The following is a 12413-nucleotide window of genomic DNA, read 5'->3' as shown; positions in this document are numbered from 1 at the left end:
TCTAATTTGTAATCCAACCATTTTTATGGTAGTTTAAGAAGAAACTGCCACCAAGATGTTAATATCTGAAACTTTTCCAACCTTAATTTTGTATGCGACAACCAGAATGCATTCTACCAGCAGAGATTAGCTCATGATACAAACTACCTACAGAACCTGACTCAAGTTGAATCTTTGCCTTTAGCCCACTGCTGAACTGAAGAAAGGGAAGAGGAAGGGAAGAAGGAGTAATAAATTTTGTTATGGGCCAGAATTCTGTACTTGAAACAAGGATTCTTACTTGGTACTAATTGAATGGAATTGATAAGACAATAGTTATCTAGTTTAGCATGGTGATTAATAGTTCTCTAGTTCAGTATGATTGACTTAATCTTGCAACAAATAATGGTTCCCTAGTGATATAATGACTGGTTTACTCAGTCATACTTAGTATACTGCATATAAACTGGGACAAACTCAGCCAGGGCAGACAGAGACAGATTCATTCCATCTCACACCACCCTGGTGGCTGGCCTGTCTTCCTGCTTCCCCCACTGAGACCAAGCTCATCTCAGCTAGAGAGAGACTCAGAGAGCCAGAGACAGACTCGCAGAAGACAGAGAACTGGAGGTGGAAGCTCAAGCTCTCGGAGCCAAGGAGATTCACTCCATCTCACATCACCATGGTGGCTGGCCTCTCCTCCTTTGCATCTCCACTGAAACCAAGACTCTGAGAAGGCCTCCAAGAAAGCTAGCCGAAGCCTCAGGCAAGGAAACTAGATTGTGAAAGAGATAATAAGGAATTTGGACTTTATCCCTGGCCATCCTTGTGGTGATTACTTTGTTGAAAGGAAGGCTGCTTCAAGACCTCCAGAAAACCAACCATTACACTACAAAATTTTTCTGGGAGAAAAAAAAAAAAAAAAGCGAGAGAATATTACTAGTTCATTGCCAAGTTTTTGGAGGGATCCCAGATTCCTTACTTCCTATATTCAAATTTAAGCTCAATTTTAGACATTCTCACCACCTATGATTTTAGTTGAGCTCTCTTCACTTCCAACCACCTCAATGGTCTGATCATGTTTATTAAGTTCCCAATATATGGAATCTCTTCTTTTTTCCTTCATTAATACAACCAAAGAATTCTTTGGATATAACCCTTCTCATGATTTGTTTTTCAATAGTCTTCATCAGAATACCTTTTCTCAAAGTGGACTAAAGATTACAAAAATCATAAATCTTGACCAACCCAGAAAAAAATAACTCACTGTCTCTTAGTTTGTGTTCCCTTGCAAACTTTATTGTCCCTTTTTTCTTGTAGTTGTAGGGTGAGATTCTTGGAAAGTGATATATTAAAATATCTGAGAAATTGGCAGATACTATCAGAATCAAATTTTAAATTTGTAACAAAATACAGAAAACAAAACTTTTATGAAACAAACGTTCTATACAATTAAGGAAAAAAAATAACCCAAACACTTTATATAAATATTTAAAGCTAGAAGAGACCTTTGGATACCATCTAAAACAATTCCTCTATTTTGTTTACGAAGAAATGAAGGGATTAGATGACTTGCCCAAAGTCATCACAATAACAAACAAGAGATTTAATTTTGAATCTAAATTCTTGAGATGCAATGTTCTTTAAACTATATTGTGCTGTGATAAAATAATATAAAAAAGCTACATGCTATCTATCACCCAATTATGAAATACAATTTTCATAGCAATTTTGGAGACTTCAGAAAAGGGAAAATCCTGAGGCTTCACTTCACTCTGATTTTGACAAGACAGAAAGTCAGTGCTGGAGGAGTTATAGAAAAAAAGGCTACATTAACAAATTTTGCTGCAGGTATCAATTAGTACAACCATATAAGAAAGCAATTTGAAATTATGCAAATAAAGTGGCTAAAATGCCCCAAACCCTCTGACCCTAAGATTCCACTGCTAGACATATACCAGATTGCTGACAAAAAGAAAAGTTCTATACACAGCACATTTTCATAGTAGCATTTTTCTTAAGAAAAAAGAATTGGAAAGAAAATAAATGTTCATCAGTTTGGGGAAAAACTAAACAAGATGTGCTACATTAATGTGTGGCAAAAAATATGATGAAAACAGAAAGTTAGGGAAAGACTTAAAGAAAAAGATCAAGAAAGAAAGAGTGTGTCTATATAAATGAAGGGGAGAGATATACTTTGTTCTCATTTTTGTTCTTACCCACAATGGCAAGTACATCAAGGAGGAAGGCATATGGCTTTTGGTGACTATCTTTACTAATGATATACCAAACCACACAAAAAAGTAACATTAAAGAGGAAAAAAATGAAATATATGATAAATTTTAAAAGTTACCTTCTGACTATAACTTTCTTTAATTATTTTAAAAGCATATCCAATTTGAGTCACCACGCTTTTAAATTTTCAAAATAGACTGAACAATAAATGTTACTAAAGGATTAGAAGGAAATCAGGAAATGTAGGCAGTTAAGAGATTCCATTTGGGTTCTTCTTATATAACATCAGATGGGTGAAAAATAATATAAGACATTAAGAAAGGTTGTGGTATCTCTATCCTTGAAAATCTTCAGTAAGTACAAAGATCAGTCAGCAGGTGTTTTGAATGGTTTAGAAAACCTAAGATAACTTTGACAACTTTCCAGAAGAAAGTGGATTGAAAGAACATAATAAATGATAGCTCTTAATAATTTTCCCCAAAAGAAAGTTTAAAAAACTCCACCAAAAATAAAATAGCTAGAAATTATAAGAAAATGAAAATTCATTCTCTCCCCTAAAAAGACAAATTTGAGCAGAACCTCAAGGTTAAGCAGAAGCAAGGGAAAAAATGCTAAAAAAAGAAAATGAAACCAAAAGAATATTATAGGATTTACAGCTGGAAGGGGACATAAAGGTCAGATCGAGACCCATCATTTTATACATGAAGTAAAAACAAGTAGGAAATAGGCTAAATGATAACAGAGATGTTATCATTAAAAAACCTTATTAATTTACAAGATCAAATTAACCATGCTACTCTCTTCCTGCTTTGTCCTCCCATGATGGAGGGGCACAGACACAAATTCCCAAACCGTCTTTCAAGTAAGGGAGAAAGACCAGAATCAGGCCTCTCTTCATTTCTTAAAAGTTTGTATTATTTTTTAAATTTCTCCATCATTCTAAATACTTTCCCCTCCACACACCTCTAACCTCACTTTTCAGTTTTTCTTTTATATGTTTTCTTTCTATTAGATTGTAAGCTAAGAGGACAGAAATTGTTGCTTTGCTTATTTTGCCTTTTTCTATATTCCCAGTGTCTGCCACATTGCTGGCACTTAGAGACTGACTGAAGCTAGGACCTATACTCATAAATTTGCTTGGGTTTATTGCATTTTTGAAACCACAAATGGCTAAACTGTGCTAAAAGATAGGGGGGGGAAAAAGTATATGAAGACTAAAGGAAGTATTTTCCCTCCTATCCCCAAACAAAGGATGTATTTAAATTTCTGAATTTCCTAGTTAATAGTACCTATTTCAAGTTTAAAGAATATTTCAGATATACTATGAATATGAATACTTTCCAAAATCTTTGTTAGAAGTTAAGATATCTGGGGGCAGGGCAGCAATGATATGTAATAGTAATATCACAATAATATTATATTTGATTGCCAACAAAGACAAAGATGTATTTAAATCACAACACAGACTACACCACCAAGACAGGTTGCTTCAAGGCAATCAAACATACCTCACACAACATTCTACTGCACGAAACCAATGAAGCATCTCATCATGTAGGGTACACAACTGAAGGCAGGACAGGAAAACTTTCTCTGCATCACTGTACCAACCTGCATCTGAGAGAAAGCCACCTGAAAAATGAGAAAAACCAAATTATTTTCAGATAATTCTATAAATACATATTCTATTCTATTAAATTCTTGACATGGAAAATAGGATGTTCTGAATTAATTCTGAAATAATATGGAATTAGGAAATAATTTTACAATTTAAGCAATTAAGGATAGTGATTATTCAGTACTAAATTTACATTTTTGTTAATTATGTATTACTACTAAATAATTAGGCAACATATTCATCCTGCAAACTCTTAAGACCTCTCATAAAAGGGAAAAAAATTCCACAAATACATTCATGGTAAAAGCAAGGTAAAGGCCAAGAAAAGAATATCGTGAGTTATATCATTTACATGGAACTGAACTTTCTACTCAATATCTGCTTATAGCTTTTTCTCAGATTTAGACCAGAAAGGTATTTCACAAGTCATTTGGTTCAATCCTCATTAAAAAAACATATTTTCCAGAAAATTCAGGCACAGAAAGTCAAGTGACTTGTCCAAAGTCACAGAGGTAATAGTAAACAATACACTAGTATTGTATATCCAAATCCTGGCCTTCTGACTCCAAATCCAATCCTTTCCCCACTGCCTTACAATGTTACTAGAACTTGGCTATAGTGTCCTCAAGAATTATAATCTTCAATTTCAGCAACATCAGCCTAGATCCTCTAGTACTTTAAAAACGAACAATATAAACAGCACTACTATTTTAATATGCTTTATTTTATATATCTTAAACAAGTGACAAATAAAAGTCTTTGTATTACACTTCAGAGACTTTCAATGTTTAAATTGCTGTCTTGCCAAATATTAAAAATCCAACTTTAAAAACTATAGTCTTGTTTATAACATTGCCAACCTATAGGATCTAAGGATTCCAAAAGACTCTCTTCCACAATAAATGGAAGCTGAAAATTTCTTCCTTTCTCACTATCTCTCCTTTTCTCTCTCATAAACACACACATATGCACACAGTCCCCCAGCATCTGCATACTAATATCTGCCATGTTTCTGGTATAAAGTTTGAGATAAATGAGAAGAAAAATATCAAAGAACAGTAAGTAGAAGTGACAAAATTTTAAGCTAGAAAATTGTTCTCAATATAATACTGTATATGAATTTATGCAGGTTTTCTGAAAATGTTATGTAAATGACAAGGTAGAATGGAAAAACATTAAATTTGGGAGTCAAAAGACATGAGGTTTACATGCTACCTCTGCTACTACCAGCAATTGAGACTAATAACTTAAGACTATCTTGGGGGGGGGGGGGGGCGCGCAGCTAGGTGGCGCAGTGGATAGAGCACCAGCCTTGAATTCAGGAGGACCGGAGTTCAAATCTGGTCTCAGACACTTAACACTTCCTAGCTGTGTGCCCCTGGGCAAGTCACTTAACCCCAGCCTCAAAAAAAAATAAAATAAAATAAAATAAAAAATAGGGTCCTTCATAATAATAATAATAAATCACATAGCATTCTAAAGTTTGCAAGGCACTTTAAGAATGTTATCTCATTTTATTCTCACAAAAACCTTGGGAGGGATGAGATATTATTATCTTTATTTTAGGTAGAAATTCAGGTAGAAGTTGGGTTAAGTGGCTTATCTAGAGTTCTGGAATTGAACTTCAGACTTCCTAACTCCAGGTTCAACACTCTATCCCACTGTACCACCACGCTGCTAATTCAAGTATGCAAGATGCTTTGTAACTACAAATTACTACATGGGATTTTTATGTAACATAATGGAATACAGCTGTTGAGTTTGACAAATCTGATTCTGATTTACAATAACAATATATAACACATATTGTTCTATTTTTCCATTATTTACCTAAAACAAAGCCAATCTGGATTGCTTTTTCTTTGACTGTAGCATCTGACTCTGCTATATAAGAGCACCGTCTACTGAATGAATAGGCCAAGACAGAAGCAACTTTCACACCATGATCCATCAAAGCCTGGAAACAGTGATGAAGCAAATGTCTAAAAAGGGGGGAAAATGTATTCAATTAAAATGTCTTAATATATTTGGCTTTTTAAAAAGTAATACTTTTTTTCTATTAAGTTTTGAGGTTGCTACTTTTAAAAACTACAAATTCATTATATCACACATATAGCTGTAAGTAGAATACAGTAAAAACATTAAGAGGATGATTTATAGACTATCAGTTAAAAATGACAACTTGGTTCTATACATATGCCTTATGAAATAAATGAAATAGAAGTAAACAATTAATTTTAATTAACAGAATTAAGTGAACTAGAAGAAAACAATTAAGTGAACAATTCAGCCCTTTTATAATAACAGTATCAAAGGAAATATATAAAATTAAAATATTTATAACAAAAAACAAAGGGAAAAGTATAAAATTTACTTCGTGCTTCTCAATCAGTATTATTTTGCATATATAAGGGTCTTGCTTTCAAAAATAAAAGGGCACTCTAGATAAAGAAATGATAAAGTTAACTAATTCCGAAGATAATGTATAATAACTATTTGCTTTTTTTTTTGAAAGACCATTTTTTTTATTCTATTGTTGATTTTGATGCTAAATATTTTAAAATTAATAATCCATGCTTAATGTTCTATACAAGCAAACAACTGCATTTAGGAAATTTTAAAAATATACTCACCTTTTATCTAAAGCTCTCAACACTTTAGCAAAAACTTCTAATTCACAAAATTCGCTACCCAGTTGACATAAACGGCCTTGTTGGTAAAGCTGAAATAAATCAAACAAAACTTATTTTTCTACTCCATTATTAAAAAGTCTGAAATGGTTACATAGTCAAATTACAGTTATCTCATAGAAATGTCTACCATTAAGTTTTTTGCCAAGTATTTTCTCTGTGAAAAGAAATCAGCCCTGCTCTTTTCCAACCATTCCTTCCATTACTTATTTCCATCTTTCCTAAAATATTTATTTCTATATTCTCTCACCTTTTTCTGGAATACAGAATACAAAAGGGATCAAAGTTGGTATAGTTTAATTTAATGGATATAAATGTTTAAGTACAAAAGTAAACTGATTCATTATAAATAACAAGAAAATTTTCACAACTGAAGAGATTATTTTATTGTCAAATTCCAATTGGAATTATATTCTATCTATTAAATAACTGAGAGTATTTTTATTAAGTAACATTTTCTAGGCAGATGTTTCCTTTCTTTTCCCTGGCAGATGTTTCTTGAGTAATGTAATATAAAAATGAAAATTCCTTGTCTGTGATCGTTGACAATCTCATCATTTCTAAGGTTCTCTTTCATTCCAATATATTACTTAGTGGAAAGAAAGAACATAGCTAAAAGTTCATCTAATACTTTAAAAAACATGATGATCTTTTTAAATAAGTACTATATTGGGTCTACAATATACATAACATTTATCAAGTAATCAACAGGCATATGATAAACATTTAATGAAATAATATGTGCTCTCTAGGTGCTTATATTCTGCCTTAGGAAACAAGTACATATTTAAGCATATGCATAATAAATGCTTTTTAAAATAATGTTAAGCAAAAGGTAAACATAAGAGGAAGACCTAAACAGTTAGAAGGATCAAGAAAGGTTTCTTTTAATGATGCTAGATGGAGTGAGGAATTCTGTGAGAGAGTTAAGGAGTCATTGAAAGCTACATAGAGCTTAGAACGAGATGGAGTGCCATGTTAAAAAAAAAAAAAAAAAAAAAAAAAAAGAAAAAAAAAGAAAGCCAATTTAGCAGAATTATAAAATGTAGCCACATACACTTTAAGGCTGAAATAATTAACTTTCAATTAATAATTTGGCCAAGAGGAGAAATCTACCCATGCATCTATAATGCCAGAAAAGGGATGAGCCAGGGCCTGAAACCAGGATTTAAGTCAGCTGACTAACTATCAAGTTGCTCTATAAGAGCAAATCAATTTTTAAAAATTGATTAAAAAATAATCTTTGAAAAAAAATTTATTATTTCTACACTTCTGGAAAAGTAGCCAGCTACCTGTCATATGGGATGATGAAGATGTCTAGCCTTGAAACTTGATGGATTAGAAGTTGTCTCCATCTCCAAATACAGGGGAGCTATAGTCTAAGATAAGTGGATATTCAGTAATTCTATATGCCTTTATTCAATATTTACTATGTTCAGGCACTGTGTTAAGTACTGGAAATACTAAGATGGCAAAAACATAGTCTCTGCCCTTAAGGAGCTTGTAACTGAGAAAGACAACATGCAAAAAATTGTATATGCATGATATACAGTATAAATGAAAGGTAATCTAAGAGAAAATTTATAGTTAAAGGTAATGTGAGAAAGAACAAAAGATATGAATGTTACAGTAATATCTTCCTTAGAGGTAAGGACACTTATTTGCCTATAACCCTATCCAGACACAGAATATACTTCTGCTATGAGTCCATCAAGTTCCTAATAAAACATGCTGTAATTCAAAGACAAGACTACATAATACTTTTAAAATCAATGAAAGAATCATAGGTTTACAGCCCTTTATGCTTTCAAATGAAACTCTCTCCACCAATGTAACCAATTAATGTTTAATTTGCCAAATCTAATCATTCCTGTCCTCATCCTTCTTTGACCTCTCAACAGCATGACAGTGTTGTGATCACCTTTTCATCCTCCTAAGAAACTACTTAATTCTATGGATTTTTGTGACACTTCTCCCTTGATTTTCCTTTTTCTATCTATCTATTTCTAGTTTTCTTTTGTTATCCATATTACAATCTCAAACTCTGAGAATTCTACATCATCTTCCCCCCACCTTTTATTCTCAGAGCCTTCACCTGTTTCAATCATCATCTCTGTGCACATGATTCACAAATCTATACATCTAGTACTATATCTTCTGAGCTTCATTACCAACCACCTATTGGACATTGTCAACTAAATGTCCTAGAAATATCACAAATTCAATACATTCAAACCAGAATTCATTCTCTTTGTTCCCAAACTCATTCCAATTTACCCAGGTTTCCATTCCCAAGTTTGAAAACAGTTGTTTTCAAAAGTCAGAGTTAACATTAATTTCTCATTCTTCCTCACCTCATATATCCAATCAGTTTCCAAATCTTGCTATTTACATTTTTCCTCATCAGCATTACTAGAATAATTAAAATTATTACTAGAAATTATTATTACTAGAAAAATTAAAAACACATCTTCATATACCTAAAAATCTTCCTTCCAAGGAGCTTGTTAATGTGTTGACACTGACAGTTATCTTATCCCAAGTCATACTGACGTCTCCTATTTACCAAATACAAAGAAATAATTTGAGTAAAAAAGATTATGATGCTAAGACCAAGACCAAGGATGCCAGTAGTTTTCTGGTAGTTTTCTACTGTATACCAAACATTTCTGGTGAAGAACAGCAGATTTAAAGTAGTCACTCAAAACAAGGTGTCTAATAGATAAAAATCCCTGTATAGTTTGGCACCATAGTCATGAAAATATATTGTGTAACTGCACTATGACTTTATTCATACTTAGGCCTCCACGACCAAAAAAAAAAAAAAAAAAAAAAAAGCTTTTAAAATAAAGTTTTCTACCTTTAACAAAACCTCTTTAATGACCAGAAAATTATGCCTTTCAGACTTAGGCAAGAGAACTTGGAAAAAGTTGCTACTTAATGCAAAAGATGTATACTTCCAATGAAGTTTTCATATGAACTAAAATACTCAAATCCTATTATTTTAGTCATTCTAGTCATCAGCTTAACTTCCTTTCTTAAAAATTAAATTTTAAATTGTGAAAATAAATTTAATTACATAACTCCTTTATAAATGTATTTTAAAACTATGGGGAAAAGTCAGTTATATAAAAAAATACTAATGATCTACTAATCCAAAGTACAACATACTTTACAATATTGTAATTGTACAATATACTTTGTACAATACACAAAATATTTATACAATATATACAAAGGGCTATGGAAAGTGTTATAAGACATTTTCCTTTGTCCTTTAGAGATAATATTCATAATATATAATAGAACATTCTGAAAAATAGAATGTCTACTGAAATTTTTATTTATAGTTTTTTTCTATTCACCAGATATAAATGAACAATTCTACTTAAAAATGATCAAGATGCTAACCAATGCCAACAAATTTTTTCACCACAAAACACAATACTTAAGACTCCAAAAACAACAGTTCCAGATAAATTGGGAAGAATTGTACTAAAAATATCTATTTTAAAATGTCACATATCTACGTGAAATAGATATATGAAATAGTTCCTGTTTTCTTTCAATAAATTTTAATTTTACTAACATAAGATGGCTTGTCTGAGGCTTGAGATGGGAGTAAGTGGAGAAAGAAGGGATTTTCTAGAGTAAATTTTTTCTTCTTCTGCCTATATTACTTTAAACAAAGGGATTACAATTAATAGAATTCATTCCGGTTCTCAAATTTAGAAACTTAAGGATATGCTATCTAATCTGAGTCTTAAGGAAAAGTAGGAGAAACTTCAGGATGGTGAGATAAAAGGAAAAAGATAAAACCCAGCATTCTAGGTAGAAGAAAATAATGACCAAAGGTGAGAAGGAAAGCATTTGGCCAGGATGAAACAGAAGGTTCTTGATAAGGTTGGAAAAATGAGATAAGCCAGATTTTTAAACAAACTATTAAATCTGATATTGTTGTGCAGTTAACCATCACTGAGGGTTCTTGAGCAGAAATGACATTTTAAAAAAACAAATCTTTTAGAGAGATTAATTGTGGCTTCATGTTCTAGAAACAGAACAGAGAAGACAGAGACCAGAATGTAGACTAAAGTAATCCAAGCATGAAGCCTAGATTACAGAGCAAAAAGAATATATAGGATGTAAGATTCAAAATAGAAAGTGATAGAACTTCCTCACTGAACTTAAAGAACATTAGAGTCAAACAAAGGGGCTCAACTTTTAAGCTGAGAGCTAGGGAGAATGGTAGAAAAGAGGGATATTAGGAAAGAAAGTCTGTCTTTTAAGAGATGGGGAAGGAGAAGAAAGAAAATGTTACATATTTTAATCTTAGTTTCATAACTAAACAAGCATATAAAAAGAAGTCAATAATATTAATGAAAGTTCATAGAACAGGGGCAGCTAGGTGGTGCAGTGGATAGAGCACCAGCCCTGAATTCAGGAGGACCCGAGTTCAAATCTGATCTCAGACACTTAACACTTCCTAGCTGTGTGACCCTGGGCAAGTCACTTAACCCCAGCCTGGGGGGGAGGGGGGAAGAGAAGAAATTTCCAGAATCATGCATCTAAATGTCCAGTGCTGATTTCAAATTTGGTTATTGCTTGAATAGCCTCAGGGGAAAAAAAACAGAAAGAAAGTTCATAGAACAACAGCACTAGATTTGAACCTAAAAACACCCACAATTAAGAAGTCAAAAAAAGAATCTGTAGAGGAGATGATGAAGCAACTATTGAAATAAGAGAATAGCTGTGTTAGAGAAGCCAGGGGAAGAGAGAATTTTAAGAAAATCACTGCTGACCTCTGAGAGAACAGGAAAAAATGCATAATATGTATAGTGAAAAATATGGAAAGAGAATGTAAGAAACAAGATGGTAATTAGGTGTAATAGAGACAAGAAATGTTTTTTTTTTTCCCCTTATGTGCCACCTCTCATAAAAAAAAACAAAAACATCAAACATGTAATACAACTTGGTGAACCAATTCAACTCTATTTTCTAGGTTCCTTTGTTCTCTTGTCCTTTTATGCCTTGTTAAATCACAAATCTGCACTACTCCCACAATCCTTCTCCCTTTCTTCCTCAACTTGTTGCAGAATGGACTGGTGTCACTAAAAATATATGCTAGCCAATCTCAAGTATGCCTTCTTTGTGGTCAGGTAATTGATACTAACAGATCCCCTTTTCTATTCATTATAGGCTGTTCCAATCCTCAATTCTTTCTTAACAACTCTTTTGAATTCCCATCTCAGTTGAGGTCCTTAATTTATATTTTAACAAAATTAAAAAAAAAAAATTAAACCTATTCTCAAAAGCTCCCTTCTCTTCTTTTGTCATTCATTTTATATTACTTTGACATTATCCCACACTATCTTCTTCTTGGTTTTAATCTCTGATGATGAGGTGACTTCTGATAAGATTCTCCTTTTCCAAAATCAACCCATGTATCCTTGATCTTATTTTTTCCCTTCTCCAACAGGTTGTCCTCATCACTATCCACACCCAGCTACTGGTTCACTTACTTCTACTCACATGTCTCAGCCTTCTACACTGCACTTGTTTAACCTATATCTGATTGCTTGCTGTCTTGGGAAGGGTGAAGAGTGTGAAAAAATTCTGGAATACAAGGCTTTTTGCAAAAGTCAATGTTGAAAACTATCTTTGCATGTATTTGGAAAAATAAAATACTTATGGGGGAAAAAAAGACTTTTATTCTAAGTACCTTGCAGTACTTTCCCTATTGTATGTCTCCCCCATCGTTTTGCACAAAAGAGAAACTATGGGTTTGCAAAATTGCCCAAACTGTTAGTTGATGTGATGGATAGTTGTGATGAACTACTCAACTGTCCTCTTTTAAAAATTTTATTCCTAGGGATATACCATTCAATAAGGG

The 12413-nt window shown here is 32.6% G+C and overlaps 1 protein-coding gene across 2 annotated transcripts in view; it reads right to left on the bottom strand.

Annotated features, from left to right (window-relative positions):
• APPBP2 (amyloid beta precursor protein binding protein 2) overlaps nt 1-12413 on the bottom strand; it is a 51289-nt gene that overhangs the window by 19000 nt on the left and 19876 nt on the right. For both annotated transcript variants that reach the window (XM_074261996.1, XM_074261997.1), the window contains 3 exons: nt 6467-6555; nt 5664-5815; nt 3724-3847 (listed from right to left, as the gene is read on the bottom strand). In XM_074261996.1, coding sequence (XP_074118097.1) covers nt 3724-3847; nt 5664-5815; nt 6467-6555 — 365 coding nt within the window. The remainder of the gene's footprint in view (nt 1-3723; nt 3848-5663; nt 5816-6466; nt 6556-12413) is intronic.

This window comes from Sminthopsis crassicaudata, chromosome 4 (assembly GCF_048593235.1).
Source record: "Sminthopsis crassicaudata isolate SCR6 chromosome 4, ASM4859323v1, whole genome shotgun sequence".
Classification (NCBI taxonomy): Eukaryota; Metazoa; Chordata; class Mammalia; order Dasyuromorphia; family Dasyuridae; genus Sminthopsis; species Sminthopsis crassicaudata.
This window is presented reverse-complemented; position numbering and strand designations above follow the sequence as displayed.